Source organism: Pezoporus flaviventris, unplaced genomic scaffold (assembly GCF_033815535.1).
Source record: "Pezoporus flaviventris isolate CSIRO_AGI_PZ_B2104156 unplaced genomic scaffold, CSIRO_AGI_Pfla_v1 ptg000029l, whole genome shotgun sequence".
NCBI classification, from domain to species: Eukaryota; Metazoa; Chordata; class Aves; order Psittaciformes; family Psittacidae; genus Pezoporus; species Pezoporus flaviventris.
This window is the reverse complement of record NW_026892577.1, coordinates 13,219,515-13,243,139: the sequence shown is the minus strand read 5'-3', so window position 1 is coordinate 13,243,139 and position 23,625 is coordinate 13,219,515. Positions and strand designations below refer to the sequence as shown.

Sequence of the window (23,625 nt, the reverse complement as noted above, 5' to 3'; positions counted from 1 at the left end):
TGCACCACCTCCTTGATACCCACTGAAGCAACAGTTCAGAGGAAACTTTTCAGTACATGACTCTTAACAGTGACTTACCTGAAGAGCTTATTCTTCTACTCTGATTAACTGTGCTGTGCTGTAAAAGAAACTAGCAAAAAGTAGAACTGGAGAGTATGACTGACAAACAAAGAGGTGTAAGTGTATAGGCACTGGTGATCTTGGCCAGTTGAGACAGGTAAGCTGATGTGCTGCTGAGAAAACTATGAAATTTACTTGCACTGGGCTATCCTAAAACATACATAACCTATAGGATCATGGAAAAAAATATACAATCAGGATGGGATATTCAGATTGATGAAAAGCAAGTATGACATTTAGAGGATTCAAACTCCATTTGCTTCTGTGTTCTCAGCAATCTGTGAAAAAGTCTGCTATGAAAAAAAGAGTAGGTGAGTTCAGCTGATGGTACAGAAAATCTGGAATTAGACTACAAAGCTGCTGAGTTTGTAAGCAGTAATTCAAACTTCTGTTTTCAAATTAAAGGATGAAGCAGACATAACTGTTTCATTCATTTCATAGTATTTTTCTGTAATCTCAGTGCTCATTTACCTGGTAGTGAAGTATTTTATTATGACTTCTGCATCTGGAAATTACACACATTTTAAAGAAAGGTAAAAGAAAAGACACAACTACAGTCACTCAAAGTTGTTTGTTTTAAGGTACAGGATTCCAATTTCACTAAAAGGAAGGACTACTTTAATTCCCTGTGTACTGAGACCTTGTCTCCAACTACACTTTAACAAATATGCCCTAATAAATTTAAAGAACCAAACATCAGTAGAATATAATCTTATAATAGAGACCAGTTCCCTACTGCTGAAATTTGCGTTTTCCTGATGTGGAGGAAAAAAAGAAAAAAAAAATAATTTGGTCCACATACAAAGTCAAATGTGTAAAAGTAAGTCTAAGCTGAGTAAACATCATCTTTTTTATTCAGTACCAGTTGTAGCGGTCTCTTGAAGGTAAATCATAATGTTCTCCCTCTTGCTCTTCAGGTCCATAATCTAATGGCAGACCATAATTGTAATCAACTGTTACAACTGGTAATCTTTTGCTTTGTTCCATCTCTCTGATAGTTTCATCCTGAAAAGGTTTTCTTGCATAATCTGTTGAACTATCTTCTTGGTGTACAGATGAAGATGGATGCACTGTTCGTGAAGAATATGGTGCAAATCTGTTTTTTCCTCTATTAAATTCATCTGAGGGATGCATTCTTCTATTGTCTTCAGGACAATTTGGTCGATTACTGTAAGAAAAACGCATATGAACAATGAAAACCTTAGAACTAGACCAGTTGATTTACTGTTGGTGGGCACAATTAGAAACTAAACTAGCGTAACCTTGAAAGAACAATTCAGACTCTTATTCTTGTTTTTACCCATAAATTAAAATCCTCTCTACTGGATGTTGCAGATTTGTTTATATTAATTTTTCAATTCTAGTGATTAAAAGTACAGCTTTTTATAGTAAGTAACTCTACTAGAAGATGTTTTTTTTCCAAGTGCTGTTTCTATTCCCTGTTTACTGAGGATTATTCACCTAGGGGCTATTTTTGTTCCTAAGGCCATGTTTTCATTTTTGTGAATAATACGCAACAGTAGCTCTCTAGTACATAGTCTCATCAGGCAATAATATACTTCGGATTTATAGCGCCAAATATTTTAAATATTAATTCTTCTGCAATTGGAGAATCACTCTCCTACAAAATACATATGGAAGACTCTACAAATGCATATACAATACACACATATTTTGGTTTGGATTCTCTTTATTCTCAAGTATCTTGCTTTGTAAAATAAGTGGTGTATAAAGCCAATTCAGAACAATCTTTGTAATTTTAGAATCTTCTCCCTCACTGAACCATAGATTAATTTAAGCCTGGAAAGGATCTCTGGAAGTACCTAGGGCCACCTGCTCATTAAAAGAGTTTATGCAGGAGCCATATCCGGCTGAGTTGAGTATCTTAAAGGATACAATGTGGTGATTTCACAGCTGCTCTGGAAAACCTGTTCCAGTGTCTGACCTTCCTCATAGCAAAACTCATTAGCTTGTTGTAGACAGCAGTGAAGATTTAAATACAGCATCTCTATTTTGCTTTTTTGCTTACTGACAACAGCTTTTCATGTTTTGTGCCTGAACTGTGCTTGTCATGCCAATGACTTACATCAGGGGTTCTCAACCCATTTAATAATCACACTCAATTATAGACAGACCACAAATCAGCCACGTTATTTGCTCTGTGTTCAGATTCAATGGTTTAAGCTGCATTTAAGCAAAAGTATTAAGATCCATTTTTACACCGTGCAGTTAATTTGTATTTTATATTTATGAAAATGGGGGGGAGAGTATAAAGATAAGTCAGAAAACAACGTACGAAATCTGGTATTTACCTATAACTTCTGTTAAACTCATCATTATCAGACCCATAATCTCTGTGAAGTGAAGGAGATGAGGAGAAATGAGGTTCTGGTACATTTTCATGGGAAGAAAAAGACTGACTTCTGCAATTAACCAAAAGAGTTGCATGTTAAGAAGAGTACCAACAGTTGTAAGCTTTGAAAATATGTGTTTATCAAATGAAATATTTTTACTTTTAATTAAAATCTACTTAAAAATCAGAAATACTTTCCAAAATATTAAAAATATTGTGAAATATTATGTCAGAGTCCAATAGGTTTACTAATAAGTGATATATGTATTTGGGAAAATATAATGCAAGTTCAGAAGCAAAGGGATTTCTAACAAATTATTAACTCATGGAATAAACAAATGCAAATCAAACTTCCTTGTTGCATTACTGTTTATTGCTGTTTGGCCAAGGGCATAAATAAAATTTCATATCCTCTTCTGTCTTGAGGATTGCTTTCTAAATATAAGTTTCTATAAAAAAAGCAAAGTAGGACAGAGTTTTGTTTCAAGCTGACTCTTAAAAGATAAAGGAAACATATAAGCCTTAAAGAAGCACAACCTTCTAATTCAGGAAACACTGGCTTTCAAAGATGCAACACTCCACTCCTTCCATATGTCAAAATAAAGAGTTAACTGATCATTTATATATGATTTTAAAAGGATGAGTAATTGTTTTCAAATTATTTTTTTTTTAAACGAATTCATCTGACATTTAATTTAGAAGTGCTGAGGTTTAACACTTTTAGTCTCTAATTGTGGTTTTACAGCTCAATGATGCTTTACCTGTCAGAACACCATTCACGTGGCAAGTCATCATGACCTGGATGATCATGAAAAGGTCTTGGCCTTTGTCCATGCCCTTTATTACCATAATCAAGATCTTTTAACCGAGTCTGTTCCTGCATGTCATCATAAGGCTGATGGTCATGAAAAGGTCTTCGCCTTTGTCCAGGACCTTTATTATGATAATCTTTTAGTTGCATCTCTGTTTTTAAGTCATTGCGAGGCTGGTGATCATTGAAATGCCTCAACCTCTGCCCACGACCCCTGTTAACAAATTCAAAATCTCCCAATTGCATCTGTGACTGTAAGTCATCCTGTGACTGACAGTCATGGAAAGATCTTGGTCTTTGGCCAGGACCTTTGTTGACACAGTCTAACTCTTTCATCTGCATCTGAGTCTGAAATTCATCATGAGATTCATGGTCTTGGAATGGTCTTCGTCTCTGGCCATGGCCCCTGCTACCAAAATCAAAATCCTTTGAATGCCTGTCTTCCTGCAACTCCTTATTAGATGGATGGTCAGGAAAAGATCTCTGCCTTTGTCCACGACCTCTGTTAAATTCAGTGTCCCTTGACTGTCTCTCTGCCTGTAAATCATCATGAAACTGGTGTCCATGAAAGGGTCTCAACCTTTGTGCAGGTCCCTTGTTACTGAAATCTGGGTCCTTCAACTGAATATCTTCTTCATAATCATCATAAAACTGGTGATCAGGAAAGGATCTTTGCCTCTGTCCTGGTCCCCTATTGTAGTCCCAATTTCTCATCTGCATTGGTGCTCTTAAGTCATCCTGAGTATGATGGTCATGAAAAGGTCTTCGTCTTTGTCCAGGTCCCTTGTTAATGAAATCAAAATCTCTCAACTGTATCTGTCCTTGCAAATCATCATGAGAGTGGTCATCATAAATTCTTAATCTTTTCCCAGACCTGTAAAGAAGATTTTGTCTTAAATAGAACATTGTAGCTACAAGTCATTAATGAAAACTTTTTTTTTTAACAAAGAACTGATATAAAGATATTGCAAATGTATCAAAGCTACTAAGAATCCAAGTAAGTAAGATTATAAAACTTTAAATGTCACAGTAGAAGCTGTGACAAACATTCAATTATAATTCTATAGTGCTTATTTAACAGGCAAAACCAGTGATTCCAAATAAATAAAATATAATTGCAGATTACTGTAAAATAAAAAAGGACAGGCAAAGTAAAACTCTATTTTTTTCCAAGTGAACTAATTACTTGCAGGCTTCTAATACTGCACATTCCCTTTTTTCCCCACCTCATCTTTTCACTGTTTAACCAAATTCTATAAATTTATTTTGGATCAGTAGGTTATATTTATAAAATCTTTTAAAATATCTCCAGTATTTTTAATAAGAAACTATTATATTTTCCCCTATGTGATTGGTTTGGCTTTTCATTCCATGTTTCAGCCTATTACCCCTGAAAATCTTCATTTGGGAACCGCTCTACAGGTCCTTCCATTGCATGTGGTGGGGGAATAATATCTTCATCTGAATCCCAGACATCCATTCCAAGGTTACTAAGAAGAATGAATACATCTCACATAAGCTTCCTTTTTAAACCATACTAATGAGTGAGAAAAAAAACAAAACCCCACATAAAATTTTACAGTTCAAAATGACAGAAATATTTGCATATTGAATTAAATTTACACATTCATAACTTAGCAAATTTTAATCTTGTAAATGTATTTGGGGAAGGGCTGCAAGGAAAGCAAAGAGAATACCTAAACTTCTTAAGCTTAGAAAAACATCCTAAGGGATTTGAGACAAGCACCATACCTATTAAAAAAATCTGACATGGGACTAACTTCATCATGCACAGACTATGAAACAATGGTAGCAGTAAAATAAATGGCATTCACTTAAAACGAAAAAGATGCAAATCAGTTTTTAAGTTTAAAATCGATTTACTGCTACAAGGTATCATTGGTACAAATAACTTTGGAAAATGTAAAGGTTAGATATTCTTAGGTGAATATGATAAGTGTAAAATTCTTAGACACCAGGGATACACTACTATGAACAGAGGAGTTTCAGAACAATTTTCCACTTTCCCATACTTTTTTATTCCTAAAATTGTTGTACTTTTTTATCTTATTTTTTTTTTAATATCTGGCTCTATCATACCAACAACAGCAGACAGATCATATAACTCTTAAAGGTATCTTTGCAGCAGCAGCTTATAATGAGAATAGACTTCATACACTTGTTAAGAGTATGACAGAAGTAAACCAACGCTCAGTAGTTTGTTGTTGTCAGATTAGAAAAATCTTTTGAACCATGTAACTTCAAAAGGCGAATGAAGTACACTGCGCTTCATGTAATTCCTATCTGAAGTCTTATATGTGTAGTTGCATATTAAAGGTTTAAGGTTAATTTTGGCTTATGAGTGGAAGTGAACTTTTAAAAATACAAGCAGACGTACAGGAAATGTTAAGGATACAATTAACAGCCTTTGTTGTGTTTACCTTCTCATTGGTTGTGTTCTGAGATCTGTGAGATATACAAGACCATCCATACGATGACCTCTAGCATCACCAAAGGCTAAGGAAAAAGAGATACAAGTCTAATGAAACATGCTCAAACTGAGCCATAAAAATATGAAAGGCAGGTTTCTGTTCATCATGAGATAATGAATTTCAAACAATTCAAACTTGATACTAATACTTCAGCAAGCTGACATCACAATAGCAGTATTTTTTAACAACTGAAACTAGCAGTGGTAGCAACCTATGAGTCAAAACCCTTCAAAGCAAAAGAAAAAATATATTACATAGCTGAAACATATTCCCACTATATTGTCAATTTGCTAATGCTCAAGTCTTGCATCAAAGAGAATCAACAGTCATATAAAATCTGTGGAAGACAGCATATGAAATAACTCTAAAGTTACTAACACAGACTTGTAGTATTTATGAATACAATTGCAGAAACTGTGAGTTACACATGTACCTTAGTTCAAACTGTATAAATACCTTGGATCGCTGCCTCTGGATCCCAGCCTTCAACATCTATAAGATACCTGAAGAAAAATATGATTATATTATCATCCCAAAGGGATTAAGATTAATATAAGGACACTAACTTTTGTGAACAACAATTTCTGTCTTTATACAACACTTACCTACATATAAGGTAGCCAGTTCTATTAATTCCATTAGTACAGTGAACGCCAATGAGTTTCTCTATCAAAAAGGAGAACAGTCTTTAGTAAGTGAAATTACTAAAAAGTCAGTGCAAGGCAAAAAAAACTTGGTACTTTTCTAGGAAAGTAACAATAAATACAAAATTATACTGTCATGCCTGTAAAACAACAGACACATCCAGACTGTGTCCTCTTCATGCTGGATTTCTAGCAGCAGTTAGCTCAGTACTTCCAAACCTGTGAAGACTGAGATTAACTCTGCAGAACGTAGGGAAAAAGGAAGAGGAATGATGACAGGTAAAGTGGCTGGCCACAGTAACAAGAGAAAAATAGTAACATATGGTTTTTGAAAGCAAATCTAAACAAATAAATGTAGAATTGAGGAACTTTACTTACAGATTCTTTTAAAACCTACACAAAGGAGAAAATACACATAATGCCTCTAGCGTCTAGGAGCATGAAATACATGGAGAAAAGAAGCACGAGTAACCTCTAAAGAAATCTTGTCTTTTTTGGAAAGGTTATGCTAATCAACTGAAAGCTAAAAAGCAGAATCTCCTACTATTGCAAGGGTGTTTCAAAGAAGGTATTTCCAACAGACATAGGGAAATGCTAATATGGTCATGCAAGACATTGATAAAATCTCATCCACACTATCTCATACAATTCTACTTACCCATATTTAATGAAAAATCAAAATAATATTTATACATATATAGGACGGGCTACTATGATGGTCACAAAAAATGTTTATGAGAAGGGATGTAAGAAGCTTGTCAGCCTGTAAAACCAGATCTGAGATACTGAATACAGTAACTGGGATGGGGAGCAACAATACTTAAGGTCAAAACTGTATTAATTGTAGTTAATAAATGGATATTAACTGAGAGTTTTGAGCTAGATTTTTGAAGAAAATCTTTAACTGTCATAAGAACAAGGTTGTAGCAGGTACGACGTACTGACAGTCTTCAAAATGTGAATTTAACAAATTCTTAAATGATATAAAATACAACTGCTTGCCACAGGACAGTTTTATTGCCATATATGTCCTGGCAATTCAGACACTAAAATACCCCAACTTCTCAAAAATTATTTGTAAGAAGAATCTTGAGGAATTTTAGTAGTAATCTAAAACAAGAGGACAAGTTTCAATGAGTAAATTAACATAAAAATAAAAGTTCTTCCAACTCTGAAGTTACATAAACCCTTGCCAAAATGGTTTTGCTAGCTGGAACTGCAGGTCTTCATCCAGGAAGAAATTATTTCTGAGAATCAGAAATACTGAGATTCAAACACAGACTTGTTTGTTAGAGGAAAATTACTAGATCAAAACCAGAAGAAAACTCATAACCTCTAAGTAATTTCCCTAAACAAAAAAAAAAAGCAAAGGAAGAACTTAAATGCTAACTTCCTGAGCAAGGACAAAGGCTTCTTCTCATACCTTTTCCTTTTCCCAGAACTTCAAATTCAGGCTCTCATACCCAAGATGTAGGTCAGGTCTCCTTCACAAAACAGCTGATCACCCACAGCAAAAAACACAGGTATGCTCTGCAGCAAAAACTCTATATGCTTAGGCAGTTAGTATCTCTACCTTCTCACAGAAAATGCCAAAGTAACCAGAGAAAATGAAAAAGCTTGAAAGAATGGTCCTCCAGTATTCAATGGACAGTTAAAATCAGCCTATAAAGAATCACCAGCAAAAAAAGTGAGAAGGTAAAAGCTACAAACAGGCTGTAGCAAAATGAATGCAAATTTATTTTGAAAGAAAGTGCCTTATACAGCAAGAACTGTACTACTGAATGAATACTAAGAGCAGAGCCACACTGTGGAAACATCGATACTGACAGTAAAATGATCTTAAGAACTTCTAGGCTATGAAGGCATTAATGACTCATGAATCAAAATACTCCTACAGCAGACTAAACTGACTTAAATTCCTTACACATATCAGTGTCTAGTGTCACCACAGAAACCCTCTGCTATTTAGAACATCCATAAAGGGCTGGCAGCTACAACACTAAGCTGATGGTAGACAGTTTGGGTCAGACAGATGAAAGCCTTGCTGCAGTTACTTGGATGTATATTCAAATACTATTAGGAAAGGTATTTAAGTTACTAGTAATTTTTTTAAGACACGTTTTGAATGCAAAAAAGACATGCAGTGGTTCACATAATTTATCTTATTATGATAATAAAGTGGAAAGTGCTATGGAAAGTCTGATATCCCTGGTGTCACAAATTATCTATTGAAATTAATAAATGATACAGTTAGCACTGAAATATAATTTATGGGGTTTTACAGCGGAAGGTCCTGATATTTACCATTTCCTGCATTTTCCCATAGGAATTTTCTGACCCATTTTTTGAACTGTAGGATAGTAGCATTATCGGGGACTTCAAGTCCAACAGTGTAAAGTTTCTTATACTGCACACTTTTAGGCAAATCCTAGCAACAAGGAAAAAAAAAAAAAAATTATTGAAGTCTTGCATCAATGAAAAGCCTTAAGTGCCAATAAGCCTTAATGCCAACATAAAATAGCAGTTCAAATCCTGAGTAGAAATTGACAACAATCTTGACACAATTCTATAGAGATATATTCTCATAGACTACCATTTACATTTCCACTTTAAAGACCTGATCTTAAAAAAAAAATCCCTGTTTTTACAGAAGACTTACCCCTGCTAATAAGGCAGAACATTAACTAAACCAGAGCAGATTCCTGTAATTCCATTTTAACCCATTTTACAATTATAAGCAATATTTGTCTTCCCCACCCACAATCAGATATATACTCTCATATTCACCCCCTTAATGCTTACAGCCCATGTACATTCAAATATTAGCACGCAGTTATAGCACTGCTATTTATTCTGCTTTTCAATAGAAGCCTGATTAATCACAATTGTTTGGATTATACTGGGAAAAAAAATTAAAATTGATTAAGTAGTTTAAAAATATACACTTTCTTAGTGGATTCTACAGAAGATCAGTTAGAAAGAAGGAAAAAGTAAGCACGTCTTTAGGATATAGACTGCAAGTCTTTTGCACCTTTTCTGTGATGCCCGATTATTGAAGTCTTTATCCATTACCCTAAGTTACCATAACACAAATAAGCCATAAATGCAACTCCCTGGAGAAGTTATTTCCTCTGCAGTAAAACATTTATTTTCTATTGGGAACACAAAATAAGACTAGATGGCTTACCTGTCTATTCCAATTCAAGGTAAGCAAATGTGTAAATACTTCAAAATAAAGGTTGACGTAACTATTTAATTCTGTTATTGTTTATATTACCTTAACTTCATAGTATCGTGTGGTGTATGTTAAATCAATAATTAATCCAAGCTCCACATTTAGGGCTTTCATTGCAGCTATTAAGTCTTTTGGTGTAAATTTCTGGGTTGGGGTAAGCCTCTGGTTAATTGCCTGCAAGGAAAATAGAAAATATTTATTTCCTTTTTAAGTTCTAGTAACAAGATATTTGTAATATTCAGCTGTCTTAATTAGGACTAGGAAACATCAGTATTCAAGAGGGAATGTTTACAGTATCAGAACCACACTCATGTATTATACAGATAAAAGGAACCAAATAAACAGAAAGCAAGAATTTGTTGTTTATTCTTATTCAGATGAAAATGCAAGAAAACATGTGAGAATTTCCTCTTGTACAATCTTAACATATATTATTATAAGCACAAATTTGATAGGCACAAAGATCTTGCAAAAAGCAGCATGTATATACTGATTTTTAAGTAACTAAACATCAGCAAGAAGCAAAACAGCACAGCTTCCCCCAAACATACTTTACCTGGCAGAGTAACACAAAATTAAGTGCATTTCACACAAACCATGAGAAGCTGTGATAAAAGAGTTTATTTCTTCTAAAGGTTTTAACTTTCTCCCTACAAATGTGGAGACATTTTTATCCCTGCTTCATCTCTTGGCAGAGTGTACTTGCATGTCATTTAGCACTGAGAAATACTAAGTAAGACTAAGATGTGGTTACGAAGAAAGCTGCATTAATGAACAATTAATTTCATTTGACAGAAAAAAATAGGAAAAAAATGTTTACTCACTCTACTCTAGCTGTGTTTTTTGAAATGTGTTCTTTAGGTATGAAAATGCCTCATATACGCAAGAGTGGATTTTCTCTAAATGGTGCACTTGTCCATTGTGACAGCCTTTTGACACAGGCTCAGCCACAACCAATAAAGACAGTGGCAAAGATGCAGCAGTCTCAACCGCCTCTCAGTTCCTTTGTCAACAAGAAATTCAAGGAGACTGGACTCAGGCTAATAGAAAGGAAGGCGGCCACAGACAATATACCTCTTAGAACCACAAATGGTATAGAGTAACTAACCATTTCTTCTTCTGACTGTATGGATTATAATCTAAGATGCTAGCATGCATTTATCTCACATCTAGGAACAGAACCAGGAAACCAAATTAAGGAATAAACAGCAGGACAGTCCTGTCAAAGCTCGTACGTGATTAGGAAGCTCGAGTTAAAAACAATTGGGTAGAAAGCATATAGAAGTATTCAGTCCTATGTATTTCAGATACTGGTACACTGCTGGGAAAACAGTGGAGGTTGTTAAGGTTCAAACAAAATGAACCCAAGTTCATTATCTCATCATTTTTCAGCAGTGAGTTTTAGTAAAATCTGAAACTGAACTTCCTAACTTTGCAGTGACAATAGAGAATCTGCAAAATGTCTATGGTAGAATCCTAAAGAATTTTTCATTTTACCACATGAAGTCACACACACTGAGGTGGAATACAAGTTACAAAACTAAGACATCTCTAAACATATTGCTTGACTGAGTAAACAGTCACATGTGTTATGAAAAACTGCGTTTTGAAAGACTATTTGGAATCCTCTGAGAAATTCCTGCTGAGTATTCAGTAGTTTAGGTGTTTAATTGGGCTTTAAGAATGTGAGAAATCTGTATCAATTCTAAACTCCTTCTAATGGCATGGGAAAGAACTTGCCCAGACCTTATACTACAGTGTTACTGTTAGCATTACAATGACAATTTGAAAGGAAAGTCAAAATCCTTGCAAGTAAATGTGTGACCTTAAAGCCTTCATTAGCAGCATATCTACTGCTAAAACAATAAACCTTGAGTCCTGAAATACTGAAACTATGTTTTGTCCCTTCAGGTGAAATGACCAACCATCAATTTCCTAACAGATAGCAAAGGAGGTCTGTTCCACCAACTTAATAATACTACTTCCGATCTTTGCAAAGACATCATAGTTTAGCCAGTTACGCATTTTACATGTATTCTGCCAGAAATTCCATGAATTTCAAGCACAGTCTCTGGCAGACTTGTAATTTCTGTATCTTGCGCAGTTGACATTGAACAAACCTAAAGGACAGAAATGTTACATGTTTTGCTTTCTTGGGTACCAGACTTTGTATCTGGCCAAGCTGAAAGACACTTCCACAGAAAAGGGATCTATGCCCCAGCAGGACTGGAAGTAAGCAACACACTGACAGAGTGCCTGCTCATGATACTGTTATAAATATTCTCTGAGAATGCCTGCCCTTTCTATGATCTCTGGTGGAGCTCCTTCCAGACTACCACAGGAGCTGCAAGGAAAAGAGTAAAGTTAGCAACGAAGTGTCTTTCTCTGAAATCTGGAGTGATATGGACAGTGAACGGAAAGTACCTACACTGATCAAATCCTGCCTGGAATACTGCATCTATGCAAAACATTTGAGCTGGATCAAGTGGAATTATAAGAGCTGATGACACAAAAATATCCTCTCTCAAATACCCCAATAGCAAAGAAGCTAGTTATAAATCTACTGAATTTCATATCACTTCTAGATCTGTTCACTGATGGTCTTGTTAAAAACACACGACTGTACAATCCATCCATGGAGAACATGACTAACGTCACATATGAGATCCTTTGTGTCAAAGTAACCAAACCATCATAATAAAGCTGTAAAAGGATCTGCAGGAAGCAGAACTGAATGGTGACTGAAAACATAATGGGCACTAATACACCCAAAAAAACAAATTTTGTGTCTATGAATACTACAGCGCAATCTGTAGTCAACAGCTTAGACAGACTATTTACTCTTAACTGCTAAAGTTATGTCTAGCCACAAAACTTTAAATAACCTTATTTTTACTTCCTGTGTATCTGAAGCAAGGTCATGTGAAAATTTAGACAGCACTTGTGTTAATTTACGTAGAAGGACAAATTTGCACTATTTGACCTATGCCTCAACTCACTAAAGAACTGAAGAGTCTAAAAAAGACAGCCTTCACATTTTGTATTGCCACAAAGAATTAAAAGATCTGATTATTTTATAGATTAAGATGGCACTCCATGTTAGTAACAATCTAAAGGAAGCACTAAGACATTAATAAATCTATTAAGACTTCTTTCTTAAATATACTCCACTCCTCCAGATCACTTAAGCTTTTTGCTTATGAAATTTTGTAATTTTAAAAGAAATGCAGTGGCTGGTATCCTTTAATGAGTATCCTTTACTGAGTGCTTCAGTTCCATAAAACTGTATTTTGGATTACAGTGCCTAGATTGTTATTACTATCATAACCCCTTCCATACAATTTTCTTACAACAGTCATGAAAGGATGTTAAATAGCATAATGAATTTAGGCCACTTATTAGTGATCAAATGAATTGTGCTGATTGATTATAGAGATTTTATGATTTTAAAAAGATAAATAAAAAAAGAGTAACACCAAATACAAATTTTAAAGAAAGGGAAAAAAAATAGAATATTATGTAAAAAAGCCACTATTAAATGACTGGAAGGGCTAAATCTGATTAAATTATTTTACCATAAAACTTTCCTTAAGTTTGCATAAATATTCATAGTATTCTTCATTGTACCATATTTTACAGAACCAATCTGTAGTTACTTTTTATACATACCCCTTTTAAAGGTACTTTGAATGCAATAAATCTAGTTCCTGGTATAGGCTGTCCAACTGGTGTCAAACTTCGCCACCTGTAATGAAACAAATATTTATTGTTAAATATCTCCAGATGACATGATTCAACAGACAACACCCATAACTTCATAAAAACCCTTTTTTTTTAAATTTCGTTTTAAAATAGTGGTAAACCAAAACACATACAAATTATGTTCCTTTAAAATTATAAGTTATTTCAAACTATGTTAATTATCTTACAAATATGAGCCAAATCTGGTGCTGTATTTCATGTACTTTGAATATAATAGTTATTTCAAACTTCTGCAAGAAAGATATGATAGTTTTATTTTTTTCCTAGGGTGTGCCATGTAACTACTAGCATAATATATTAACGGTTAGATTTCCAAACACAAGGATCAAATAGTTCCTAAAATTCCATGACCACATAAGAAGCAATTGTAAATGATGTGCACAAGTTTGAAAATATCACCAATTCAATCCTGATATGCAAGTAAAATATTTTTTTAAATCCATCTACCATTAGTAGCCTGCCTGCTTTACCAAGAAACTAAGATCTTTTTAGGAGAATTATAAAAACTTGTTATTATATATTTGAATAAAAACAACAAATCAGCATTATTTTGGGGTAACAGAAATGGAGTTGCCTAGAAGATGCTGCAAGAAAATGAACAGAATATTGCTACAGCACTGATCAGGGCAGAAGCTTATTTAGCACAATACAGAGTTTTAAAAAAATATATTTTTATTGTTTGGAAGTCTAAAGTCAGCAGCCATAATAAAATGACTTTTTATTCTCCTTAGAGCACCACCACAAAGAAAATACTTCTTAGAAATAATTGCTGTTATCATACAGTATAATTAAATGCCCAAATCTGCAATTATTCCATGAAGTGGTTTCAAGGTATCATCAGGACATTTGAAAACAGTCTTTTTTCCTTCTTCAAATTCCAGAATTATTCTTCAAATTCCAAAAAATTCCTCTCCTCAGAATAGCAGGACATTGCATTTACAACCAAGTGGCACCAATGTAAAACAAAGCAGGTGAGTTAGGTTCAACAGGTTAAAAAATATTGTTCTATTACAGTTGGTGGAAAGTTTTCAACTTGGCTAAATCAGACACCTTTAAAAAGTTACCGCAGGCGCGTATCCATCACTCAGTTGAAAACAAAACGCAAAATTTACTTCCATTAAAAATAACACAGCTGCAAGATTTTGCAAATACGTTTACTCTGTAATATACTGCTTTTTCAAGGAAACATTCTTGACTGAACTTTCTCTTCGTATTTTGAAAAATACCGAGAATATTTCATCACACCAAACCTTCGCAAAAAGCACCTACTAAGGTGAAAATTTGTTACAACAATCAAAACACTAGTTAACTCCAAAACCACAAAGAACTGGTATTCACAAATTCTACACTGCACTGAAAAAAGCTCTTGATATATCATATTTCAGTTTTTTTAAAAAGTATGAAAAGCTTGACCTGAAGAGGAAAACAATTTAATCAGCATATTAGTTTTACCTTCAAAGAGGTAACTTACTAAATTTAGGACTTTTATTTCTTCTCATGTGAGGACAAATTATTTCTATGACCTTTATGAAGATGCAGATGGATGACTTAAAATCTACATAGTCTTCTTCCATTTATACCTCAACTGCTAAAATACAAAATATTTTTTTTGTAAGAGTCTTTAACAGTGGTGCCCATTCACTTACAATTTGTGAATTAATGCTTAACTTAATCTCTTCCTTCAAAGGGAGCATCCATCAGCCTTTAGATTCCTTTCTGATTTCCATAAAACCACATAAATTATAAAATAAACTGAATACTCCACTTTAAAGTAGTCTAACTACCAAGTATTTCGCTTTGTTCACAATTCCTATACGGGACCATAACAAAAACTAAATGTTGGCTAGCAAATTGCTCAAAGAAATATGCATAATTGTTCTTGTCACAGTATATAAATACTAACATTACCATTCGTAGATGCTTGGAAGTAACAAGGGGAACACTTACAGCATGGTAACCAGAAGTGTACTCAAGACTTATAGTGTAGACTTACAAATGCTTGGTTTAATGGACAACAAATTAAGTAATAAAGGAGTAGCAGTAACTCATCATTAGGAAGGCTGTCACAAACAGCTGTCATGTAGAAGACTGATACAAGGTGAGAAGGTATAAGGACAAGCTAGAGATTAAATCACAAAGAGACAATTGAAGTAAAACCTTTTCACTAAATCCTAAATTACTGAAGGAACTTCATACTTCATAAATTGCAATAAGTGAACAAAACCAGTCTCCTACTTCAGGAATTTCCTTAGCTTAGGACAGTTAATTACAGGGATAAAAAAAGAGCACATTCTCAATCACCGCAGTCTGCTCAGAAAATTACAGATTTGGTATTACAGAAGCAATCTAACTTGAGAAGTCTCCCTAAAGTGAATTTTTAAACCTGTAAACTTTGGAGTCTGGTCATTGTATACTAGCTGTAAATTATGGAAACAAAAATTTCAGACTATGTTCCATTTATTTAGTTTTAGATAAATTGTATATGAATCGTTCACAAACATATATGCATATGAAAAGATCACAAACAATGAAAAAGGGCTGAAAATATTACTGATGCTAACAAACCCCACAACATCTTAGTTGCAAGAAGTGCTCAGTTAAAAAAAAAAGCTAAACAAAATCTGCAGGCTAAACTGTGATATCTACTCTGCGCACACTTTATCTTACTCAATCTTGGAAAGTTCCTAAATGCTGTGAACCTTATTTAGATGTATATTTAATCTGAACTACTGTTAAAATTAATGACAAAGTCAGGTTTAATACCAGCTTCTGCTCCTTGCTAATTTATATACCTCTGGAAATTACATGCCTTTATTTAAAAAAAAAAAAAAAAAAAAAAAGGAAATACTCCTCCTGCTTTTGCTCTTACACTTCCAAATATGATTAGAAAATGGACTGTACCCTGAGATATAGAAACTAGTGCAGCAAATGCTGTCATAGAGATAAACCAAACATGAATGCAGTATTTTTTCTTCCACCTAGTTCAATTATTCTTTGGTGTTACTTCTACCAATAAAATGTATGAAACGCTTTACAAAAGTACGACTTAATTTGACAGCCAGCCATATTCACATCTATATGTTTAGAAACATTTTGAAGGAAGGCAGAAGTAAAAAAGTCCCAACCACAAAAGATCAATTACCTTATGTAGTAAGACAACTTAAAAGATGCCATGAATTAGAAATTCAGATTTTTTTTAACCTGGTTTCTCATGGAAAACCATGATTATCATAAATATGAGCAATTAGGAGCCAGTAAGAAATTTTTTAAAAAGGCCTAAAAATCTAATTTTCTGTCATTAGCATGTAAAAAAGGTTTTGTAAAAATTCTGACCTTTTTTTCAGATTAAGGGATTGACAGAACAATGCACCAGAATTTCAGTTTATTGTCAGATGTTAATAAACTTCGGACTTTTATTCTTGTGTATTTAAAGCTGTTTAAATCCTTCCAGAAATAAATCTGCATAATCAGCAAGAAACTTGAAAGCTGCTGACACTTCTATGGTAGAAAACAAACAGAAGGCACTCTTCATCAAAATATATAAAGGTTAGGTATTCCATGTTAGCGTTAAAATTATATTTAAAAAGGAAATGTCAGCATACTGCTGCAGAACTAAAAAATTATCTCAAACTAAAACCAGTAGAAAACAGTAGACTGAGATTAAGTAAAGGTCAGCTAAGGAAATGAATTCAAATTTGTTCTGTTGCCAACAAAGGAATCTGGTTGGGAATTATAGGTGACAGGGACTAAAGAAAGTAAAACTCTGACAGAAGTCTAGATAAAGGCAAAAATTACCAAAGACAAGGGAGTGGCAGGTGGTCACATACGCAGGATTTTCATGAGCAGAGGCTGAAATAAACATTTTAACAAGTATGAATGAGAATTGTGACACATGATTTGTGTTCTGCTTGAACATAAGTAACAGAAGACAGCCAGGAGTCAAAGGTGTTAACACAAGACTTGGCACTGTTATCATTCCTATACTGATGACTAAAAGGTAATCAAAGCTTGAGCAAAAAACATGCTGGACATAAAGTAGCGGAAAGATGGCAGGAAGAGTTTCCTAAAAGAGGCAGTGGTATCTTACCGAGACACAGACATGAAATTTATTTCTATGCCTAGAAATAAATCCAGGCAGTTGCATCAAATAGCTCTGCCCATAGAACCAATGGAATTCACATTAGAAAGATGCTATGATAAGAATCTAAAATGGAATCATGGAGATTCAAAGAAACACTGCAGCTTCCCAACACAAATAATAGTCAGAAGGCATATCCAGGAAGAAACTAAAGTCTGAGAACTTATCTACAAAACACTACCATTGTCAAATTGCAGATAATCTAGGTCAGCATACAAAAAGCAAACTATCATCTTAAAATCTGTGATATTTCTGTCCCTTCACAAAATAATCTCCCTTCAGAATCTCAAGAAGTGTGTAAAAAGAACTGCAAATCAAACTTAAGTTTGCACAAGAATAGCTATGATAACCTTTTATGGGCCTAATGTGGCAATTAATTTTTTTCTGAACTTTAAACTATCGAAGCCACAAAACCCCCCAAATTTTGCATGTTCAAACAGGAATGTAATTAAGAGACTACAGCACCTAAATAAAAAGTGACATGTTGTGCACACAATCCATTTTCAATTACAGCTTTATTTTTCTAAGTTTTCAAACAGGTAATCAATCCATGGACTACATGCAGATCAAGACCTGGAAGTCAACAAAACATACAAATTAACAATTATTTTACTATTTAGCTTTTGCAGGTCCCATTTCCCTATCATGTTTGTCTTCATCACTCCCCAGCTACCACCACTCACCTTAAAACACAGGCAGAATTTTGCCTGCCATTCTAAATAAAAGAATTGGGTTTTAGTTGAGAAAAGTGTTGAAATCAAAATTAAAAAAAAAATTCTCCTTTCCCTCTGGAATTTCTGTGATGCTTGAGAGACTTCCTGTTACATACAATTCTTACTGATACTAGAGACTCCAGACAGCTAATCTGTTAAAGATTTTTAAGTCTAGTTTACATGGAAATGTATTACTCTGCTTGTCCTTTTTAATATAAATGAAAATCAAGCATGTTTCATTGTCTTTTTCTTTAATCTAAACATTTCAGATATATTCAGTAGAAAAGAAACTAGCTTCATGTATCCAATAAAAGTTTTCAAGATATGTGACCTAGATTAACCCATGAATCCAGCAGTCATATGCTTTGTAATGGCAGCAACCAGTGAAATGGCATCTGTTGCACGATAAAAGAAAAAAAAAGAAAAAAAGGCAACAAAAACTTAAAAAAAAACCAAAACACTTTTAGAAAACAATCAGCTCCAAAACCAAACAACTAAGCATCATCAACAGGGCCCACATAGCAGCCTCTAGCTTCAAGCAGGATAACAGAAGACATTATAGAAATGCCCATGATAAAGACAAGTTTACAGTAAATTTGAGTAAGGCAAAATTCAGTGTTCATTCTGAAGCCTCTTTAGTTAAGTTCAAAGGTATGTTGAACACCAAGATAATAATCCAAGCAGAGAACACTATAATAGCTATATTTTGCATACATGTTGCTGTCAAAAAAAAACCCAAGTGAAAAAGTGATAGCAAATTTATGTAAGTTTTGAAACATACAAACCTACATATCAATGAACTGCAAAATACCTTACTATTTACTCCACAATTTTTTTAGAAGAAAAATAGCATGCTTCACATAAAGATATTATGTACATTTTTAATGTACATAGAGCTGCTAAATAACTCATAAGTACCATACAACAGAACCACTGAATTGGAATAATTTGAAAGATTCATGTCTTAAGTTTGTCAGATCTCAATCACAGAGTTACACAAAAACACAGAGCATGGCAAACTGTCAAGAGATATCCTACAAACTCTCTATGGCAAATACTGGTCTTTCTAAAGCCTAAACCCACTTCAGACTGCTTATGAAACTGATGTTTACATTAATATATGCTAAAAAAAGGAATAAAAACCTTTGTAATGTAATACCTATACAGAGTAATTATGGTATTTTTCCATATTATTTTCCAAGCGGCTTCCGTAACTCTCTAGACAGACAGTCGGTACTACTCTGTTGAAGACAGATGTGCAAAGACCATGACATGCTGTCAAGACAGAACACATACTGAACGGGTCAAAACCAGAAGGAAGGGAATATAGCTCTTAATCATCTGTCACTACATAGATGTCTCACTTTGCTTTTCTTCATCCCCTTTAAGTGGGATACAAGTAAGTCCTAGCTTGTAAAAAACAGTGTGGATATAAAGCATGGGAGAAATGGTTCCTTACTGTGTCAGGAAGTAATTGCATAGCTTTATGTTTGTGGTGGTGTTTTGTACTAAAGATATGGGCCTTCAACACTTACACACTTACAGTAATGTTACCATTAGCTGGGTATTATAAGAAGTAATTTCTCTCCATCCCATACTTTCCAGTGCAAATGTTCTATGCCTGATGGTAAGAGGCACTTTTACTTTACAAATAAACTCTCACCTTATGGTACCCCTTCTCTCTCATCCACCCTTGAACATGCCCAATCAGTTCTGCCGCAGTATTTAATGATCCTGTCTAAATGAAAATGCTGATGCTTTTAAGACTGCACAGGAAAAAAAACAGTTGAACAAATATGTTTATAGTACATAGGCAGAAATAATTCAGCTTTGTCTTTATAATAAAAAGATCCCACTGCTGGAATTACTGAGAAAAAAGAAACACTTCTAGCTATGAAGGAATACAGGAAGAATATATCTTGCTTCTAGTGCACCCCCTCCTCGCACTGCTGGAGCAAAAATGGTACAAATACCATCAGATCAAACATTCACCTAACCCAAACATGGGTTAGGTGACAGTGGAGTAAGAACAAGGTACAAGACCAACACACCCAGTAACATCATTGGCAATTAATATCACTTTGATACTACTTTAAATACACCCAATAGTGCTGATATCAAGCAAGGTTGTGCAATGCTATAGCACAACCCTTACATAAAAGCAACTTATGTACGTTGTGGACAATACTGTAAAAGGTGATAGTATTTAGCTGACCAGTTGAAAACAGAATCAACATTTCTTGTTCAGTTGCACTAGTCCTAGCTGCTTATAACTTAAATGAACCTCAAAGTTATTCTATTGCTTTAATTAGCGGAACAGAATTTGGATTGAGACTCTTTAAGAACTGTATAAAGAATTGAGGCAGTAACAGATAATCAAAAAAGTCTGTACATAGTGTGGCTTCCTTTTGTTTGTCAACTGCAAAGTTTCTCTTGCAGTATCATTAAAAACACTATTACTGTTAGATTTCTTGCTGTTACAGTACTGTGATATGATCGAGGCTGTACTTCCATAGTATGCTACCACCTAGACTGGTTCCTATGCTATAGTAGCATACCACAATCTCAATAGCTGTTCTGCCAACAGCTATTTCTGGGGCCAGTAAACTGCATGTGCAGGACACCTAGGTTAAAATTATTTTTCCTTAAGCCCTCTTCCAGCATTCACTGCTACTTTTTCCTGGTGTACTAAACTAATCACAGTGAAAGTCTGTAACATATTGTGCTAGCACAAGGATGACATCGATATATTGCTGCATGAGATCCAGAGACTGACAATTCCTTAAAACCCTTTACTGCCAAAACCCTGATACTGTAGATATCTAGCCTTATTTGTTAATATTATCAAACAGTGAGTTGCTGGAGAAGCTGAAAGCACTTCAGTACCATGAATTCTGTCACATGGTAGCACAAACTTGACAACCAATTATTCCACGGTAGATGCTTCTCCCCTTGAAAGAAAAACAGCTGTTTCCAATCACAGAAGCCAAAGTACAGTCCACTGCTTCTTCCATACTTGAGAAATGCATGTAGCCTGAAAGCTCCAGTTCAAATGCAAGGGGAAAAAAGAAGGGAGAAATGAACACTTGATTCTCTATGTTTTAGTAATAATCTCCCAGTATGGCAAAACCAAGGAGGACAGTTAGTTCTTTTCAGGCTTTCTGCATTACTGCTTGCAAACCTAACCCAGGTTAGCTCAAGTTTGTCCAACTTTCAACTGAAATTTCATAGAAACTTTCAGAGAAAAGACAAACTTACATAGCTTTTCTTAAATTTTGTTCTAATTTTAATCTCTGAGTTTGTCAGCTATGAAAACAAACTTCTAAATTTCATGAAGTTATTTTGAAAATTTCTTCAACTTTTGTTTCTGTTTATTGCTTTTAGGCTAACAGATTTTGCAGGAAACCATGCTTTTTGTATTTTATTGCTCCTCCTCAGAAGGTTCCCCTGAAACCAGGACAACATCAACCTTGCCTCAAGTAACATAAAAACTGCAAGTTCTTGTCCCATTACAGTGTGCTTTTTTACCTCGGCACACTCTCCTATTGAAGAAGTTTGTACTGATGTCAGCACTAACACATGGGTTAAACTTCTAAACTTGGATTTCCGTCTTCTTCTTCCCAGTAGAGCTGGAGAACTGATAGATCTGTTTTGTGATCCACATATGCACTCCCAATCAAGACATCAGAAAGCTTGTATAATGCCATTTGGGGCTTTTAAATTACTTTTTGTTATTATTTTAATTAAACATTTTTGTTGTCCTACTGTTAAAAACAAAACCGAAGGATATTTCTGGACCTGAATCCATAAAAATACTCCTTGTTCACATGCATGCAACCACCTGCTCCCATCTTATCAGCTCTTCCTCCACTCCTGGTAGCAAACACCTGAATAGTCAGAAAGATAAGACTATTCCCCATTTCCCCAGTGTATGTACCTGAGGATAAGGTTAGGAAGATTGGACTGTATTTGGCTGATGGCGAAGTGTTCACAGGCAGGTCAGAGCATTATACTCACCTGGGGGATGAAGGGCTGGGCTGTTCCTGTCTTGGAGAAAATACCTACCTTACCTCGCTTTAGGTGGTGAAGATGTTTGTGACAAGAAAGCGCCTGGGGCAGTCAGTGCCCCTTCTTTGTGGGCAGGGCTGTGCCCGCTCCTGCCTCTTGCTTAGTATGAGGAATACTTACCCATCGGGGATAGTATTCTTCTTTACCATGCTGAAAGCAGGAGCAGGCAGAGCAGGAGACAGCGGTGAAAGTGGGCACTGCAGCAAAGGAGAGAGAACCGCGCAGTTAACACGGTGCTAATCTCTTTCTCCATCAGTGGGCCTTTTCACAGGGCTGAGTCTCAAGTAAAATAAACCAAGCAGTCAGCTGGGGCTTGAAGCCATCCTGAAAAAGTTCTGCAGCTTGCATGCTAGCCTATTTTCTCCACTGCTACAGCACGACAAGAGGGAAATACAACTCACCTCTCCCCTCCAGGAGATCAAACGAAACCGAGAGGAGAGGCAGCAGATTTCTAACTCTAGCAGCAGCGCTGCAGGGATGAAGATCTTCCTGTCAGCCCCTTCCGTCCCTCTCCTGTGGTTCGGAGCAGTCTGTTCTGCCCTTGCACTCCCACTGCTAGAACTCTTGTCTCAATGAGAAGCTCCAGGCAGCTGCAAGAGGCGAGGCCGGCACCTCAGAAAGGGAAAGACCATCACCTGCCCCACTATAACCTAGACGGGTCCGCTCCCGCAAGATCCTGGCCAGCATCACCGCCCGCCGATCTCAGTGGGACCAGGGCAGGGAAGAGAAGGGCGAGGAGAGCTGCCCCCCAGCGCGGAGGGCCCATGTCCGCCGCTCCAGCGAAGACGCTTGAGGATGGAGCAAGGCTCCCTCCTCAACGCCACATGCCCCCGAGATTGCGGGGAGCCCAGGGCAGGACAGGCCTCCGAGACCGGCTCCAGGCATTTCTTTTTTAGAGGGAAGCGGCTCAGCTCGGGGGAGGAAAAAAGAGAAGGGGGCAAGGGGTTGGGGGGGGGAGGGAGGTCGCGGCCCGACTACGGGGGCTGGGCGGCCGGCTGTAGAAGAGGGATGGGCTGTGCGGAGAGGGGCGCGGGCTACAGCAGGAGTCGGAAACAGGGGAAGGCCCGGACGCCGGCGGCGCGGGGAGGACCGGGGCTGCGGGTGGCCCGTACCCTGACAGGATTTCCCTTGCAGAGGAAGGTTGTGGCGAGACAGAACGTTCCCGAAAGGGTCCGCACTGCGCCTGTGCAGCAGCCGGCCGGCTTGCCGGGGTAGGCAACGCGCCTGCTCCTCTGAAGCCGGGCCCGCCAGTGTCGAGTACGCCTGCGCGACGCAGACGGCTGAGGGGT

General features: G+C 36.0%; 1 protein-coding gene across 1 annotated transcript; it reads right to left on the bottom strand.

The window, feature by feature from the left end:
• Positions 1-234: 234 nt before the first annotated feature.
• On the bottom strand, positions 235-23,618 carry LOC133272211 (uncharacterized). The gene is made up of 12 exons (XM_061459075.1): positions 23,449-23,618; positions 22,457-22,533; positions 13,325-13,400; positions 9,698-9,829; positions 8,725-8,848; positions 6,382-6,442; positions 6,233-6,279; positions 5,726-5,801; positions 4,673-4,774; positions 3,235-4,158; positions 2,433-2,543; positions 235-1,288 (listed from the first exon to the last, which is right to left on the bottom strand). The coding sequence occupies exons 2-12, from the start codon at positions 22,483-22,485 to the stop codon at positions 976-978; spliced, it is 1,995 nt and encodes a 664-aa protein (XP_061315059.1). The 5' UTR covers positions 22,486-22,533; positions 23,449-23,618; the 3' UTR covers positions 235-975.
• Positions 23,619-23,625: the final 7 nt, after the last annotated feature.